At 47.7% G+C, this 19,064-nt stretch overlaps 1 protein-coding gene across 1 annotated transcript in view; it reads left to right on the top strand.

The window, feature by feature from the left end:
* Positions 1 to 19,064, top strand: part of GRIK5 (glutamate ionotropic receptor kainate type subunit 5) — an 89,754-nt gene that overhangs the window by 28,115 nt on the left and 42,575 nt on the right. The window contains exons 3-8 of the mRNA XM_056847513.1: positions 2,092 to 2,256; positions 3,218 to 3,315; positions 5,056 to 5,221; positions 8,257 to 8,435; positions 9,898 to 9,951; positions 18,495 to 18,656. Coding sequence (XP_056703491.1) covers positions 2,092 to 2,256; positions 3,218 to 3,315; positions 5,056 to 5,221; positions 8,257 to 8,435; positions 9,898 to 9,951; positions 18,495 to 18,656 — 824 coding nt within the window. The remainder of the gene's footprint in view (positions 1 to 2,091; positions 2,257 to 3,217; positions 3,316 to 5,055; positions 5,222 to 8,256; positions 8,436 to 9,897; positions 9,952 to 18,494; positions 18,657 to 19,064) is intronic.

The raw sequence follows: 19,064 nt of genomic DNA on the forward strand, positions 1-19,064 counted from the left end.
GATACCATTTGGCTGTTCAATTATAAAAAGCTGCTGACCCCTGCTGAAGGAAACATGTGCTTAAAACACATGGCTGATACAGCCCCTGAGCCATGTGTCTGCTGCCACCAGTGCTTTTCAGAGACCGGTAGGGTTGCCAGGTCCCGCTTTGCCACCAGTGGGAGGTTTTTGGGGTGGAGCCTGAGGAGGGGGGGTTTGGGGAGGGGAGGGACTTCAATGCCATAGAGTCCAATTCCCAAAGCGGCCATTTTCTCCAGGTGAAGTGATCTCTGTCAGCTGGAGATCAGTTGCAGTAGCATGAGATCTCCAGCTACTACCTGGAGTTTGGCAACCCTATAATGCTTAGAGACTTACACTTAAATATGCTACATAAAAGGCATCTTCAGCCATGTGTGTGGGGGGGGGGCACACAGAGTTGCCAACTCTGACTTGGGACATTCCTGAAAATTTGGGGGTGGCGCATGGGAAAGGCAGGTTTTGGGGAAGGGAGGTTCCTAAGTGGGGTATAATGTTGTAGAGTCCACCCTCCAAAGTATCCGTTTTCTCCAGGGAAACTGATCTCTCTTGTCTGGAGATCAGTTGTAATTCTGGGAGATTTAGGGGTTCTGCTTGGAGGCTAGCAGCCCTAAGACAGGACAATGATCACCAAAGTGGTTGTGAGGAACACCATGGAAGCCCCATTGTTGAAAGTGGCCACAAATCCTGTAAGGCAGGGGTCCCCAACCTTTTTGAGCCTGCGGGCACATTTGCAATTCTGATAGGGCACGATGTGTGCAGCAACAAAATGGCTGCTACAAAATGGCTGCTGCAGGAGAGGGAGCCGGCCACAAAATGATGGCCACAGCTTAACTTCAGTAACACAGTGCAGATCCTTGTGATGTGGTGGCAGCTGCTGCCAAAGCAACACTTTTTAAAAATCTGCACAGCCAATCAAATCTTCAATAGTCAATCAGAAGCCTTGCTGGGCAAAAGCCCTACATGGCCCCGGCCACTTCCTAAAAACTTGGTGGGCACCAGAAAAGGTGTTGGCGGGTGCCATGGTGCCCATAGGCCCATAGGTTGGGGACCCTGCTGTAAGGAGATGTAAGTAGGTGCCAGTTTTACACTTCCTTCTTTTTTCGTGACTTTTTGAGGGTGTCTCCTTGCAGATACCTCTGGGGACTCTGAAGAAAAAGCACATGGATGATGTCTCCTTTGTCTCTGTGGCCTGTTTGCAAGGAGACTTCTTTTAGAGATCAGGTCTAATAGCTGTTGATAGACCTGTCCTCCGTCATTGCAGGAGTTCTGGCAAAATGCGTAACCCGCTGTCAAAACTCCCTACGGAGCTGGTGATTTTGATTCTGCAGGACAGGAATGTTTCGGAATAAGGAGTATTTCCTGGCACTGAGTGCTTCCAAGAAAGGATGGGGTAGCAGTTGAGGACAATTCGGAGCGGGGCAAGGTGGAAAGGATCTGGGAGTTTGCAGGGATCATGATGGGGACAGCTGAAAAATTAGGGTCAAACCATTTCTTTCTTGCTTTAATTTTAAACATGTATTAGCTGCCTTTCTCCCTTGCAGAACTCAAGGCGGCTTACAATATAAACAAAACAATTATTAAAAAACAAAATAAAAACAATATAGATAAAACAATAATCGTAAAAACACAGAAAAGGTCCCAATTTAAAAACTCCAGTTAAGACTGCCAGTAAATAAACACTAAATCAGTCAAAAGTGTTCCTAAATAAAACTGTCTTTAGCTGCCTCCTGAAGATCGACCGTGAGGGAGGCGGGCACACCTCTCTGGGGAGGTTGTGCCAAAATCATGGGGCTGCCACTAAAAGGCCCTCTCTCATGTGTCCGCCAGACAAGCTTCTTTGGTGGGAATGCCAGGAGGCCCTCTCCAAGTGATCTTAATTCCCGGGCAGGAATTTGGGGGCACTCAAGAGCAGTGCCTGGGGAGGTGGGCAAAAACTACTCATTGCTCACAAACAGATGGGAAGGAATTGCCCGTCAAGGAACAGCGGAGTTGGCAAGGGAAGATTTTCTTCTGTTTAATAGATTATGATTGACATTTTGCTTCTCTCCCTTCCCCTCCCATCTCTGTGCCCAGCCGCAATCTTGGATGACCAGACAGTGTGCGGCCGGGGGGAGCGACTGGCATTAGCCTTGGCACGCGAACACATCAACAGCATCAGCGAGGTGCCGGCCAAAGCCCGCGTAGAGGTGGAGATCTTCGAACTGCAGCGGGACAGCCAGTACGAGACCACTGACACCAGTAGGTTGGATTTGCGTGTGCCTCCGACTCACCTCGGAAAGAGCGGAAGACGGTGTCAGATGATCTACACTAGTGCAGGATTTGGAGAGTGCAGTTTTGCATGCCAAAAGGCGAACCCCCCCCCCCCGTGCCATTTTAATTTTAATCGATCCTTACAGCCCTGTAAGGCTGATTAGTATAATTCACAAACAAAGGTGGACTGGCTGTTTTAACTTTCTGGGAAAGCCAGAGCTAATCCCAGAAGTCCCACCACTGTTGCAGAAGTTGCTTGGCTTCGGCTGGCTCTTCCACAGCAGACGTGATCCATCCCGTCCCTCAGGTTGCAACGGGTGAGCCAAGAGGCCCCTCTTGGAGACGCCACCTGAGTCTGAGCTGAGCAACCCCTCAGTGCTGGCTCACCGTGCCATAAGGGCTTTCCATCTTGGCTCCCTCCTGGGCTGTTTAAACCTCTTAGTCCAGCTGTGTTCACAGATCACACGAGGGAGGAAGGGAGAGACAGACACAGACAGACAGACAGACAGACAGACAGATAGACAGACAGATGGACCAATCCTCCCCGAATTTGTCTAATCCTCTGGTAAAGTCATCTGATCATGACCCATCTCCACATATTGAGGTGGTAAGTTCCACACGTCTTTACTGCATTGGGCTAAGAAACTTATTGTCTGTCCTGGATCCGCTTACTGTCAGTTTCATGAGGAAAGCCCCCAAGCTCTACAATTTTGTGCTAGGCCCAGAGACAGGATGCTTGGGATCTGACCCAGCTTTGAGAATAAGTATGCGAGGGTGTTCGTCTGCTTATCACAGGGCAATTAAGAAATAGTGAAAGGGTGCGTTGCATGGTGGAACATGTGTGAAAAGGGCTGGTGACTTTCCTTGGATAATTGGAGTGCAGATGTGAGTACAGGCAAGCCAGGGGGAAAGTATATGTCTTGTCTAAAAAAAATTCTAATCTTTACAGTGTGTCAGATCCTGCCCAAGGGGGTAGTTTCAGTTCTGGGCCCGGCATCCAGCCCCGCCTCTGCTTCTATTGTCAGCCACATCTGCGGGGAGAAAGAGGTGAGTGCATCTTCCTTATCCATGGGCTAGTCTCATGAGTACAATTGCTGTCTGATTCCCAGGGGCATTTTACTCCACACTTTCAATTGCTGCCAGAGAGAGGAATTCTCTACCCCAGCGGTCCTCAGTCTCTTTGAGCTTGCCCGCACCCTGTGGAGTTCCAGCACAGTGTGCTGGATGCAGACATGGAACAGCTGCCTCAGTGTAGCTGCCACAAGAGGTGGAGCCAGTGATAAAATGGCTGCCACAGCTTACCTTCAGCCACACAGTGAAGATCCTTGTCCTGTGGTGGAAGCTGGTGCCAAAACAACACTTTTAAAAATCTGTACAGCCAATCAAATCTCCAGTGGCCAATCAGAAGCCTTGCTGGGCAAAGGCCCCCTGGCCCCACCCTCTTAAAAAAACAGTTGGGCACAAGGAAAGGTGTCAGTGGGCACCCACAGGCACCACGTTGAGGACCCTTACTCTACCACTTCCCTTCTCAGTACAGGCTTGGTTGAGGCTGTAAGAAGAGTCCTACTGGATAAGAACAACGATCAGCATCCTATTTCCCACCTGGGCTAGTCAAATAGTGCTGGTAGACCTGCAAACAGGGCGTGGAGACAAAAGCATTCTCCAGCTGTCACCTCCCCACAATTGGCATCCAGAGGTATGCTGCATTTAAACATGGAGGTTCCATTTAGCCACCATGACCTATGAACTTATCCAGAGTTACACAGCCTCTTCCTCACCATGATTAATAGTTACTGATGAACCTATCCTCCATGAATTTGACTAATGGCTCTTTGAAGCTAGCAGCCATTGCTGCACCCTGTGGCAGTGAGTTGTGTGTGTGTGTAAAGTGATGTCAAGTCACAGCCGACTTATGGCAGCCCCTTATGGGGTTTTCAAGGCAAGAGACTAACAGAGGTGGTTTGCCAGTGCCTTCCTCTGCACAGCAACCCTGGTATTCCTTGGTGGTCTCCCATCCAAATACTAACCAGGGCTGACCCTGCTTAGCTTCTGAGATCTGATGAGATCAGGCTAGCCTGGGCTGTCCAGGTCAGGGCGTGGCAGTGAGTTACACAAGTTAATTATGCACTGAATGAGGAAGAGGTTCAGGCAGTTCGGAAATACCTGGACAGTTTTTGCTTAAAAGTTAGAAACTATCAAGGGCTTAGGAAGAGCATTCAGTCAAGAGAAAAGTGATCCTTCCAGACTCTTCTATATACACACCCCTCTGTCTCACCACTTCTACTTAGAGATGCCATTTTCCCAGATTTTGAATTTTTGTCTCTCGGGGAAGGGGCCATGGCTCAGTGAGAAGAAACTCTGCTTGGTATGGAGAAGGTCTGAGGTTCAATCCCCAGCATCTCCAGGTAAAAGGATCGGGTTTTAGGTGTTGTGAAAGTTCTCTGCCTGAAACCTTGGAGAGCTGCTGCCAGTCTGAGTAGACAGTACATGATATACTGAATCAGACCATCAGGCTAGGGCAGTTTTATGTGTGCATCTCAGTTTGTGACCAAAAAGAAGAAGAAAAATCCTGCAATCCATTGAATCTGCTTAATTACAGGGCAACCGTGCAAAATACACTGAATTTGCATGATTTGGGGTGGGGGGTTGCAGATTTTGGATTTTCATGTTCTGCAAAATCTGACTACTTTCAGTCAAGAATTCCAGTCCGGCCAGTCCTGTCACCGTTGGGTAGAAAGAAGGATTATCAGCTCCCCAACCAATTGACTCTTTCCCCCCCTCCTCTAGATCCCCCATATTAAGGTGGGTCCCGAGGAGACCCCGAAGCTGCAGTACCTTCGTTTTGCCTCCGTCAGCCTCTATCCCAGCAACGAGGATGTCAGCCTAGCCGTCTCCCGCATTCTCAAGTCGTTCAACTATCCCTCGGCTAGCCTCATCTGCGCAAAAGCTGAGTGTAAGGAAAGGGGTTGGGGCTTTTTTTGGGGGGGAGGGATTGATAAAGGGCGTCACCCTGCCGCAGTGGAGATTGTAGTCAATCACATTTCGCAAAGATACAAGTTGGGGGAGGCGTCTGCAACTTGGAAGCTCCACCCTAAGCAGAATTACAACCTTCTAAGTCCATTGAAGTTGAGGTATGTAACTCTTGTTTAGGACAGCTCTGCTTCCACACAGGTTATTTAAAACATTTATTACCCATCTTTCTTGCCTGCGGAGCTCAAGGTGGCTTACAATATAGATAAAATGCATAAAATAGAATACATTAAAAACATAAATATCAAAATTTAAAATCTCATCTCAGGACTGCAAGTAAACTTAACCAAATGCAGTCCTAAATAAAGCTGTCTTCAGGTGCCTCCTGAAGACTGAAAGACAGGGGGCCCAGCAACACCTCCTTGGAGAGGTTGTTCCATAAATGTAGGGCTGCCACCAAAAAGGCCCTCTTTCGTGTACCCACCAAAGGAGCTTCTTTGAATGATGGGACTGTCAGGAGGGGCCTCTCCCATCGATCTTAATTCCCAGGCAGGAACATATGGGACAAGACAGTCCTTCAGATAACCGAGTCCCAAGCCATGTAGGGCTTTAAAGGTCAGAAAACAACACCTTCAATGGGGTTCGGGAGTGAATCGATAGCCAGTGTAATTGCTGTAGTCTCTGCTTTCCTGCAGAATTACGGCGCATTAATAGGTTTCCCGTGCTTTTCTCCTGTCTTTCTCCAAACTGCTTTGCTGTGAAGATTCGGGGAAGATCATAGTAAAACCTGGATGGCTCCTCTGCGGGTGGGAAAGTCCAGATTTTCCCACGCATGCGGCCGCTGTTTCCCCTGACCCTGTCCCTGCTGCTATGGCCATCTCCTCCCCTGCCACCAAGAGACTGGGGCAGGGAAACCTGCCACATGGAAGCCCCAATTCCGCTGCCACAGCAACAGGGAAACAACACCTGCCTGCCCCTTTGCAAAAACCACCTTGGTGATCTTCCTGTGCAAGCAGGCATGCATCTAGCGTGGCTGTATTGGTGACGTGATTTTTAAAAAACGGTCGAGAGACCTGAGTCTTGCTGATCCTCCAGTTGCCCCTCCTTGTTCTTCTTTTTTTTTGCCGTCAAGTCACAGCCGACTCATGGCGACCCCGTTAAAGTTTTCAAGGCAAGAGACATTAGGAGGTGGTTTGCCGTTGCCTGCCTCCGTGTCACGACCCTGGTACTCCTTGGAGGTGTCCCATCCAAATACTTGCCAGGGTCAGTGCTGAGAGTATGTGACTGGCAGGGATTCAAACCTGAGTTTCTCAGATTCTAGTCCGAAACTTCAACCTCTACACCATGCTGGCTGTGCTGTTCTAGGGGGTGCTTTTTTTTGGGAAAAATAACAAGACTGAGCCAGAGATAAGGTCAGTCTGAATGTCATACCCTTCGATCCGAAACTGGTTCATCTCATCCACGGAGGCCTGGCCCTTGGCCATGCTTACTTCCAGGGCAAGCCTGAACAGAGCTACACTCTTGGGGTGGTCACGTACTCCCAGCCTAACCTACCTTGCAGGGTTGTTGTGTGAATAACATGGAGGAGAGGAGAACGATGCAAGCCACTTTGGGTCCCCATTGGGGGGGGGGTTGGGAGAAGGTGGGTTATAAATAGAATAAAATAACATAAATAAATTCTAAACCCCTTCAGTTCTCTGTGTAGGGTTGTTTGGTTATGGCAGGAACAATCTTTTCCCCTCTAGGCAACCTGCCGGCAGAACTGCCCTGGCTATTGCTCGGTGGCTTAAACAAAACCTTGGGGCCACCCCAGCAATGTCTGGGCCACATCTTAGCGCAGAAGTTGGTTTTACTTTAACTCTTGCGCCAAATGTTACGTTGTCTTAGGGTTGCCAGGTCCCTCTTCGCCACCGACGGGAGGTTTTTGGGGCGGATCCTGAGGAGGGTGGGTTTGGAGAGGGGAGGGACGTCAATGCCATAGAGTCCAGTTGCCAAAGCAGCCGTTTTCTCCAGGTGAATTGATCTCTATGGGCTGGAGATTGTAATAGCAGGAGATCTCCAGCTACTACCTGGACGTTGGCAACCCTATGTTGTCTACTCAACGGCCACATGCCGGGAATGGGTGTGTGTGTGTGTGTGTGGGGGGGGAGAAATGCTAAGGTTGGCAGGGAGGACAGCAAAGAACTAGGTGTTAGAGCACCTGTTTTGCAGTTCCCAGGTTCGATCCTTGGCACCACCAGTGCAATTTATTCACAGAAACTATTTCTTTAACCTGCACGCTCAGGCCCAGGGGTTCTTGAGGGTTTCACGTAGCTGGTATTTCTCTGCCGGAGACCCTGGGGAGCTGCTGCCAGTCAGAATAGAAAAAAGATGGACTGATAAGGCAGCTGTATGTGCGTGTGTGTATATATGTTTATCTACAGTAGGTATCTCAATGCAAGCTATGTATTTAGCAACGGGCAGGTTCCTAAAGAGGCGGCATACAAATGTTCTAAATAAATTAATGAAAGAAATAAACAATGGGAAATGGTGCTTTTCGCAGGTTGCATCCAACCAGTTTTTCTGCTGGTAATTGAGGAGGGTCCTCTTTGACCACCCCTAGAGGCTATTCTGGGGGTTCATGGGATCTGTGAGGACAAAAGGATAGATAAAGGAGTTAGGTCATTCCAAGGTTTTCCATAATAATAAAGTGCTGTCAAGTTGTAACCTCTTCATGGGGATCCCTCGGGGTTTCAAGGTAAGGGACGAGCAGAGGTGGTGTGCCATTGCCTGCCTCTGAGTAGCAACCCTGGTCTTCTTTGTTGGACTCCCATCCAAGTACTGACCACGGCCAACCCTTCTTAGTTTTCTAACTCTGACAAGCTTGGGACAGTCTGGGTTGTTCTGGTTGCTAGGGGTTCCCATGACCCGATCCAAATATTGCAGAGCCAAGTCGCGGACGCTTAAACCAAAGTGTAGGGCCAGGCTGTGCCTTCAACAAGTTGCTGATGTAACCCCCATCCCATTCCCCGCCCTCAGGCTTGCTGCGGTTGGAGGAGCTGGTGCGTCAGTTTCTCATCTCCAAGGAGACGCTCTCGATCCGGATGCTGGACGACACCAATGACCCAACTCCGCTGCTCAAGGAGATCCGAGACGACAAGATCTCCACTATCATCATTGATGCCAATGCTTCCATCTCCTATCTCATCCTCAAGAAGGTGAGGAACGGGGAAAACCCTGCGCCGATGTGACTTGCGGCGTTTTCTGTCTCGGTTTGGGCGTTGTGAGCAGCAGGGTCCAGTAACCATACCTGGCTGCTCTTGGAGCAGCTTTGGACTACCTTGGTGGTCTTCGACCCATGGGTTAGGACTCTCAGGTGGGCTGCTAACCCCCACTTGCTGAGTCATAAGCCCCTGTAGCTTCTGCGGGGAGCTGTTCGAGTCCGGTCGCACGTTAAATCTAGCTCAGGTGTCTCCAACCTTTTTGAGCCTGCAGGCACCTTTGAAATTCTGACAGGGTATGGTGGGCGCAGCCACAAAATGGCTGCCACATGAGGCGAGGCCAGCCACAGTATGGCTCCTACAGCTTATCTTCAGTCACACAGTGAAGAGGCTTGCAGCTGCTGCCAAAGCAACATTTTTTAGAAATTTGCACAGCCAATCAAATCTCCAATGGCCAACCAGAAGCCTTTCTGGGCAAAAGCCCCCTGGCTCCACCCACTGTCTAAAAACACTTGGCGGGCAAAAGAAAAGGTGTTGGTGGGTGCCATGTTGGGGACCCCAGATCTAGCTCATCTTTTTTTTTAATAGTTTTATTGAAGTATACAAAATATTACAGAATATGTCACTCAGTCATGTAAGTACAAATCATACAGTTTAAATGAATCTTTTAAACCACAAAATTCACAAAGATCAGCACAATAAAGTGGCTAAAGTCCCAAATAAGGTGGACAGTCCAGAATGGAGTGGGGTGGTGGTACAGGTATCCGGTAAGGGACTATTACCGGATACCTGTACGGCCCCCACTCCATTCTGGACTGTCCACCTTATTTGGGACTTTAGCCACTTTATTGTGCTGATCTTTGTGAATTTTGTGGTTTAAAAGATTCATTTAAACTGTATGATTTGTACTTATATGTACTTATATGACTGAGTGACTACACAAATACAACTCAGTGAATGTTGGAAACGTTTGAAGCGGTGTTTAATAAAAATAATATTTCTAGTTTATAAAAGTTCAGCCATAGGAGCTGCATATATTTATTATCCCCTGGAGGTTGGCAACCCTACTTGTGAGGCAGGTGGGGCTGAGAAAGTTTGGAGAGAACTGTGAATAGCCCAAGGTCACCCAGCAGGCTTAATGTAGAGAAGTGGGGAATCAAATCCAGTTCTCCAGATAAGAGTCTGCCGCTCTTAACCACTACACCACACTGGCTCCCCATGCTGGTACCTGGGGCTGGCCTAAGTCTAGAACCCCACTGGACTCTAACTCACAGGAAGTTGATTCTGTTCCAGGGAAGGGAAGAGTGCTTTGGGTTTTGTGCCGGAAGCCAAATTCTACCTCCATTTCAGGATTGCAGTAAACCTGTGTCTCTGAATGTTGCTTTTGTAAAAGGGCTTACAGGCCCAGAGGGCGGGTCCCTCGGGGAAACTGATTCTCCTTCTGATTTTCCTTTTGCAGGCCTCCGAGCTGGGGATGACTTCTGTCTTCTACAAGTATATCCTGACCACAATGGTTAGTTCTGTGGCGTCTATCTGTATATCTTATCTCTCCACTCAACAGAAGAGCTCAGGATGTTTGCTGAAGGGCCCGATTTCAATGCTTCATTGTCTTCGGTTAGCAAGGCTAAGAAAGACCCTTCCCAGGAATCCTGGGAAGCTGCTGCCAATCAGGGAGCTCAGCACAGTAGGGCTGTTGAAAAAAAAAATTCGGTATAGTTCGGATTCGGCCGAATTCGACCCGTCTGGATTCGGGATATGCCGAAGTCCGAACTCCCCCGATTTGGGTCCGTGCAATTCGGAACGAATTCAAAGTTTGGGAAAAAAATTCTGCCGAATAAAGCCATTAAAAACACAACCGCGCCTTTCTGCGGCTCCAGGGGGGGCATTTTTGGGGGTAGAGGTCCCAAACTTTCAGCGGAGCTGAAAAGGACCCTTCTTGCAAGACCCCCCAAGTTTTGTAAAGATTGGGTCGGGGGGGCTGAGATATGGGCCCCGAAAGGGGTCCCCCCATCCTTAATGTGCATCTCTGAGCAGAGCTTGCCACCCGCGCACAAAGTTCCCAGCCCCGACAAGCAGCTGATGAGAGCAAGGGCGGGGCAGGTGCGAAGAAGTTTGCAAAGCAGCACAACTGCAAAGCAACACTGCAAAGCAACACCTTTGCAAACATGCAAAGGGTGGGGCAGGTGCTAAGAAGTTTACAAAGCAACACAACTGCAAAGCAACACTGCAAAGCAACACCTTTGCAAACATGCAAAGCAACACCTGACGCCTGGGAGTTTGCAAACCATGGAAAGGGACAGAGGCAGCTAGCTATGCATAATGAGCAGGAGGGGGTGGAATTTCCCCTTTTGCATGGGACTCGGGACCAGGCAAATGCATTCTTTAAGTCACCATTTGAAAACCAGTTTTGAGCAAGCATCAAAATAGACCTAACCGTCGTATGAATGAGGGAAAACCTGAGGACACACAACTGAAGCCCCCCCTCAAACCAGGGAGAGAGAGACTCGAGGGGGCACACCCCCCCCAGGCAGAACGGGCGAAAGCCCCCTTTGGCTTCCCCCCCATCCACAGAAACTGCTCCCTCCCCACACACACACAGACTCTGCTTCCCCCCCACACAAACAGACACAGGAGAAAAATTATAGATTAAAGCCCCCAAAGGGGTCTTACTGTGGCTGTCTTCTGTTCCATCAGGAGCGGCTGGGAGGACTGGGTAATCCAATATGATTCCATTTAAGCACGGGAGGTTTGCCTTGGATTTGCCGCTCTGGAGATGCATACAAGATCGGGTGATCCATTCATCCCAATAGGGAAAAGGGGAAAGCCCATATCTCGGGACCCCCTGACCCAATGTTTACAAAACTTGGGGGGGGGTCTCTTAAGAAGGCTCGTCTGAAGCTATGCTGAAAGTTTGGGGGCTGCACCCCCAAAAAAGCGCCCCCTGCAGCCACGGAAATGGAAAAGGGGGGAGGGAAAAGGGGTGGAGCCCATATCTCGGGGGCCCCTGACCCAATGTTTACAAAACTTGGGGGTCTCTTAAGAAGGCTCGTCTGAAGCTCCTCTGAAAGTTTGGGGTCTCTACCCCCAAAAATGCACCCCCTGCAGCCACGGAAAAGAGCGAATGTGCACAAGCATCCCCCCACGAGGATTTCTCTCACTCTCTCTCTCTCCCTGGCCGGGCCGCGCAGCAGCTGATTCCTCCAGTACTCAATCCTGACTGATTGGCCAGAAGACCACCCAGCTTGGCCACCGATTGGCCGGGGGAGGAGAATGCTGCTTACTGACGGTCATGCTGCTTACTGACGCCCCGAATTTGCCGAATTTATTCGTGAACTCCCGAACTCACTGAATTCGGCTCCCCTGGTTTCCCGCCATTTTTTAGTTCGGTTCGTCCCGAACTAAAAACCGCCGAATCAGGGGAAATTCGGCTGTTTTTCAGTTCGGGCCGAACCGAATCGACAGCCCTACAGCACAGACCTAAAGGGACCGGTATAAGGCGGCTTCATGTGTTCATTTGGGAAGTTTTCTGATCCAACTTAACCTCAGTGCTAGACTGACTCCTTGGTAGGGTTGCCAACTGTGGGTTGAGAAATACCTGGAGATTTTGGGGGCATAGGCTCAGGAGGGTGGGGTTTGGGGAGGGGGGGACTTGGTATTATGCCAAAGAATCCACCTTCCAAAGCGGCCATTTTCTCTGATCTCTATAGGCTGGAGTTCAGTTGTAATAGCAGGAGATCTCCAGCTAATACCTGGAAGGAGGGCAACCCTACTCCTCAAGGTGCAGAATCCTTAATCCCATATTCTTGATAGTTTCTTCTCTTCACTTGTCGTTGTGAGGGAGGCACTCTGCACATGCCTCTTAGATATCCTTCTGTCTGGTCGGTGTGTAAGAGCAGAGGGATGGGGTGAACAAAAAGCAGATCTTTATGACGTCCAATATGGGAGACCATGGGGCAAAACTGCACACCAAACACCGCTGTATACTGCCGCTGTATGCGGCCACCCTGGCCTGGAGTTCGTGAAACTGGCAATGTCCTGTACTGCGTTGTGTGGGTGGAAAGGGTTGCTGTCTTTGGGGGCAGCCCCCTGTTTGGACTCACAGGCGCTTCCTTCCACCTGGGGCCTGGCACTTGTTTCAGAAACGGGTCCCCTGGTCACTGGCTGAGAAGAGAGGTTGGTTTTAGTTCAGCAGTTGTTTCAGCAGTGATGAAAGGTGACCCTGCCATAGAAATCCAGCCGGAAGGCCTGTTGTGCTTTTGATGTGCTGACGCTTCTCTCAGTGACAGAAAGTTCAGGGCAGCCTTTTCAAAGGGTCAGAGTTTTTTCCCTTTGAAGGAGAAAGTGTTGGAGACTTAACAGAAACGATGAGTGACTGGCGGCTGCAGGACCGCCTCTGCATCTTCTGCTGCATCTTCATCCTCTTTCTCTTCATCATCGTCATCTTCATTATTGTTGCTTTCATTGTTACGATTATTTATTACTATTATCTTCGTCATCTTCATTTGTAGCGCATCCTTCTCACTGAGACTCAAGGCAGATTTCAAAACATGAAAAACCACCAAACAGCAAAGATCTCTAATAAACAAAGCGGTGCTCCAACATCACTGTAGATCACTTCTGGCTGGTTTTGGGTAGCCCTTACAAAATTTTGTTTATTGACTTTATTTATTTAATTCATTTATACCCCGCCTTTCTCCCCAAAGGGAACCCAAAGTGGCTTATGTCATTCTGCTTTCCTCCATTTTATCCTCACAACAACCTTGTGAGGTAGGTTAGGGTGAGAGAGTTTGACTGGCCCAAGGGTCACCCAGCGAGCTTCCATGGCACGAGTGGGAATTCGAGCCTGGGTCTTCCAGATACTAATCTGACAGTAACTAATACATCACACTGGCTGAAGAGCTGGCAGAAGTCTTTGCCAGACCATCCCTTCTGAGAAAGACCCTGTTTAGAGTGGTGTAGATTTTTTCTGTGATGTGATCTTACACAACCTTGTGCTCGTACACATAGCACAATGATGTGGATGGGCCCAGTAGATTGGGTTGTACCACTTCTAACTGAGGTTTGAGTTTTTTTAATAGTTGGTGGTTTTAGTTGTTTTGTCGCACACCGTTCTTGTGCACCTTGTGTGGAAAAGCAGTATCTAAAACAATACAGCATAGTGGTTTGCCTTGGGAGTTCCAAAATCCTTGGGGAGCATGGATTGTTCTAATCTGTCAGCAGGTTGCTGAATAGTTCGCACCCTCAGGTGGAGGTGGCTTTCTCTTGCTACTTACAGTGGAAAATAGCCAGTCTGTTTATACTCTGAGCTGAAAAGTGGAGAAAGAAGGTCAGAATTCTGTACCAAGTTAGCCCAAATTCCATGCTAAGCAAAGGTGGATTCTGCAACCTACATAAATTATGGAAATAAAGCCAAGGAGGCCTCCAAAGTAGGATCCAAAAAGGACCTTTTTGGATCCTACTTTGGTCAGTGTAAGATTGTACATCGCAGGTGTTTAAGTTTGCATATATTGAATGTGAAAATCTTGCCTGTGCTAGAGGCCTTATGTTTTTAACTTGACTGTGCACCTTATTAAAATTTATATATTTTCCTTTCCAAACAGTCAGAGGTCGCCTTGCTCTTCCCACATGTTCCTGCGCATTTTGCCCATGTTGTCTGGATTCTCGCTAAACAGCATCCGGAAAACACAGGTAAAATGCGCGGAAGCACTTGGGAAGAGCGATGCGACCTCTGAAGGTTGGGAAAGGCATGCATAACCAAAAAAGAAGCCCCGAGCAGTTGTCGGGTGACCACGAGGGAAACAGCCCTGCAGAAATGTCCATTGTGTGGAATTCTGCACTCTCTTGCAAGGTGTCATCTCAGAATATACACAGCTATCCTGGCTGTTGTGGAATTGTTACCTCTCCTTGAGTGGGGCCCACCTTAGGACAGGTAGAAGAGCTGGATTCAAGTCCATTATTACCTTAGAGATCAACAGGATTTCCAGGGTATAAGCTTTTGAGAGTTGAAGCTACCTTCATCAGTTCTAATCTGATGAAGGGTGCTTTGACTTTGAAACACTTCTACCCCAGAAATCTTGTTGGTCTCTAAGGTGATGCCGGACTCGAATCTAGCTCTTCTACTGCAAACCAATACAGCGGCCCACCTGAAACTATCCTCTTAGGACAGGTAGATTCAGTTCTGCCTCCCTGTATATATGCCCTATAGGACAGTATTTTGGGGAATTGCAAGCTGATCCTGGAAGCAATGTGGCCCATCTCAGGGAAGGCCTACCCCGTAGCGTGACAACGTTCCTTTGTGATTCAGAAGGAATTGCCCTACCCAGTGGTGGTTACGAGCCACTGTCTCTAAGAATACCAATTAATTCGTTCACCCATCCAGGGACTGACCTTTCTTTGCCGAAGCAGGCTTTGACGGGATCGCAGCCGGAGGCGTACGGCTTGCCAGATGTTCCCAACCTAAGTCAGCTGGAGTCAGTTGCTACCCTGCAGTGTGCACAGCCGTTCCAGGTCTTGGCTGTGCCGAGCGCCGCCAAAGAAGCGTGCTTTCGTTCCTCAAGCACCACTCTGAATCCAGAGCAAGGGATCTCCATGGAGGCAGCTCCGTCCTGATACACTGCAATCATCCTACAATTTTGGAGATCGGTAGTATTGTCTTTGCCAGAAACGAGCCACTGTCATCCCCTAGTTCTGCCCCTCTGTGGGGTGTTATCTTGCCTCTGAGGTCCCTGCCAAATTTTAATCAAGTATAGCAACGGTTCATTGCTGCTTCATCCCAAAGGAAAAGAGAAAACAAAATGTTTTCAGCTGTTAAAAATTGTAATCACTCCATGCTTATAATTAGCACTGTGCTGAATATTCACCTTTGTACATTTTAGAGTGAAAGAATTTCCCCCCCGGGGAGTGAGGCTTAAAATATCCCCCTTAATATTTTATACTTCATTTGTTGAATTTTCTATTGCTTTTCCTAGTTGTCATTTTCCCTCCATTCTCCTGTCTTCAGTACCATTTTTTGTCCCTTGGCTGTCCTTCTGTGAGCTACACCAGATACTCAGGGAACAGTAGTAAACACAATGACTTCACATGTCTGTGTAGCCAATCAGACCTGGAAGTGCGGAGATGGCATAAAGCCAATTGGGAGTGAGGGCAAGAAAAGCCTTGTCTCGCTCTGAATAGGGGTCAGGCAAGGAGCCGCGATGTAAAAACTGTTGTAACTGTCCTGGCCCTTCTTTAAAAAAAATACCCAAAGGCTTGGCATTTCTTTTTGTGGGGTGTGTGCAAAAACCTTCACAAAATTCTCCCATTCTGGCTTAAACTGTCTTAGCATTACCTCTCATTTTGGAATTGGAGAATCAATTGTAAATGTACAGTTATTATAAGTCACGTTATGCCTGAACGTGTGTGTGCTTTGTAATTGTGAAGGCAGCTGTTGCTGGTTTTATTACAGAGGTTGGAGAGGGGAGCTTTGTGCATCAAAATATACTTGTAAGCCCCCAGCCCCATGGTCTATAGAACAGGATGTCTCCTGGGGATACAGATGCTGGCTGGTCAAAGGAACACTAGCGATGGATGCGGGAGAGCTTTGGTCTCATGTTCAGTGTCTGGGATCTTGAGAGCCGGTGTGGCGTAGATGATAGATGGCTGTTCTTAGACCAGTGAAGTCTGGCTAGAAATCCCAACTCTACCACGAAGCTCACTGGGTGGCCCTGAATAAATCATTCTGTGCCTGGGGGGTTTGGGGAGGATCACACAGCAAAATCCCCGTCTGTACTATCCTGAGCTCTTTCGGAGGACACCGTACAAATTGGGTCAATGAATAACGCCTCTGTTTAAAATGATTCAAGGTAGCTGAGCTGAGGAAGATCGTTGTTGTTTGTATGGACCAGTGGCCTTTTGGTTTTCCAGACTGATCTGTTTATTAACCACAGCTTGCTAAATGTCTCTCTTGAGTTGCTCACATTCACATCCTGCTAGGCAAGATGAACAACCTAATTAATGCAATTGTGAAGTTTTATTTCGGATGAAAAGGGCAGTTCATACCAGCAGCTATAAGAATATTTGAGACAAAGGTAGTCCCTCAACTACTATCCAGGGTCTTAGTTTGGATTAATGGAATAAATGGTTCTATTGACACTCCTCTGTATAAATTCTTAAGACGAGTCATGGGTTTACCCAAATGTGTTGCCAATATAGCAATACAAGCTGAATTGGCCATGAATTCTCTTGAAATAGAGTACTTTTAAGCATTGGGTAAGGTTGGTGCCAAATACAAGCCCCAACTTCTACGTACAATATCTTGGGAATGACAATTCTAAGACACCGTGGAAACAAATGGTAGATAAAAGGGCTAATCAGCTAGGGTTCTCGATGGATACTATAAAACAACTTGGGGAAAGGAGGGCAGTGACTCAGATTTTTTAAAAAACTTGATTTTATTAGGTCACAATAGTGTGATCAATAGAGCACAGAGAGTTTGCTCTCCACCTTCTTGTGGGGTATTTTCCCACAAAGTATGCTGGAATATTTAAATCTCCAACCTTTCCCAAGTATAGCCTATATGATGGCTAGGGTTGCCAGTTCTGGGTTGGGAAGTACCTGGAGATTTTGTGGGTGGAGCCTGAGGTGGGTATAGCCTATATGATGGCTAGGGTTACCAGTTCTGGGTTGGGAAGTACCTGGAGATTTTGTGGGTGGAGCCTGAGGTGGGTGGGGTTGGAAGAGGGGCATGGCTTCAGTGGGCTATAATGCCATAGAGTCCACCTTCCAAAGTGGCCATTTTCTCCAGTCGCCTGGAGATCAGTTGTAATAGCAGGAGATCTCCAGCTGCCACCTGGCCCTAATGGTGGCCCAATTGAATTCTCTGCTGTCACCTGAGCTGAAGGGCAGATTTCATAAAGTTCCATGTTCCAGTATGATCTGCCCTTGTGGGTCTGGTAATATAGGTACAATAAGTCACTTGTTTTTTCATTGTCCAGTATTTGAGGTTGATAGGTAGAGACTGGTTTGATAATGGAAAAAGGCACTCACCCTTCCTGACATTTTTAAAATAACAAATAAACCAAAGATGGTAAAGATTGCAAAATTTATATATATTTTGGCTGCCTATTTTAAAAGATGGGAGTGTATAAAATAATTTGGCCATTGTGTGGTCCTGCTTGAGACCTATTGGCCATATGAGCAGAATCATTAAAGTAAGACGAACAACCCTTTAATGCTGGGGTCTGTGTGGCCCTATGGAAGCTGAAAGAACATCTGGACAGTCTGTATTGCAGGTGTGAACAGTGGAGAAAGCTGAGCCCTAAAGAGCTCCAAATGACAGAAACTAGACCATGAGTGGTGTAGACGCACAGTGGTTAGAGTACTGGATTAGTGAAGCCTGGCTTCATCGTCGCCACTTTATTATGGTCATTGACCAGTATTACAGAAAAAAAAGGAAAGCTGCAGTTCAATCCAATGACAATGCAGTTGGAGTCTTAAAGCTTTTAAAAATGCAACCTTCAACCCTTTAAGACCGTTTAACCTACAATGGTTTTATTTTATTTCCCCCCGAATCCTGCTTATCAAAAAGCAGAATTTGGCTACTTGCATTGATATCTGATGGGTTTTGTCTGATAACAGAAAACCCAGTTTAATTTCATCAGTTTCATCAGAAATCCTACCTAACAGAGGCTTTAAAATTTTTAATCTAACCTTCTTTATAATAAGGACATTTCAAGAATATATGTTCCGTTGGGTTCAAATCCCTCAGTCAGCCATGAAGCTTACTAGGCTGGTCGCTCTGACAGCTTAACCTACCTTGGGGAGGATAATGATATAGTCTTCCCTAGAAAGACAGAGGATAGGATAAAAATGTAACAGGGTCTCTCCTATGTACTCCCCTATGTAAAAAAAGAAATAAAATATTTTCTGTAAGTAGAAATCTGGTTTGACAGAGAAAGGGCTCTGCTAGGAGCGTTTGCTCTGAAGTGCTAGCTTTCTGCTTGCATGGGTGGGAGTGTTCACCATTTCTTCTCATATTGCTTCTCTTCTCTTCCCTCCCCCTTCAACCTCCCATGGCAGGATTTCCCAATACTGCACCTAGAAGGGATTGTAGATGACCAATCCAATGTCCTGGGCTTCTCCATGTTTAACACCAGCCACCCGTTCTACCTGGAATTTGTCCGTAGCCTCAACATGTCCTGGCGGGAGAACTGTGAAGTCAGCCCTTACCCCGGGCCAGCGGTAAGTCTGGGCCGAATGAAGCTGCTGTCAAAATTTCAGCCATGGTGAAAAAAAATTCAGAATGAATATCTGTGGCAAAAGAGTTTAGATAAGAATAATATTATAATAATAGCATTAGTAGAAGGATGTTCCACATGCCTTTAAATTTTATAGCGGATTCTGAAATGCAAAGAAAAGGTTGGATGTTTGAAGAATTTCGTAAGGAGCCCAAAAAGAGTTTTGAGGAGCAGCTTTTCTCAGTGAAGTTTTGGGCATCCCTAGATGTGTACAGAGGGGGTCGGTTGGTGGGTCGGAACTGCAAGGACTTGCCTGAGTTTGCCTGCTGGTACGTCTGTAGCTCTTGTAGAGGCGCGACGTTCCCCTCCCTGACGAGAGTCGGGTTTTACGAAGAAAATCTTCTAACCCCAG

Source organism: Euleptes europaea, chromosome 3 (assembly GCF_029931775.1).
Source record: "Euleptes europaea isolate rEulEur1 chromosome 3, rEulEur1.hap1, whole genome shotgun sequence".
NCBI lineage: Eukaryota > Metazoa > Chordata > Lepidosauria > Squamata > Sphaerodactylidae > Euleptes > Euleptes europaea.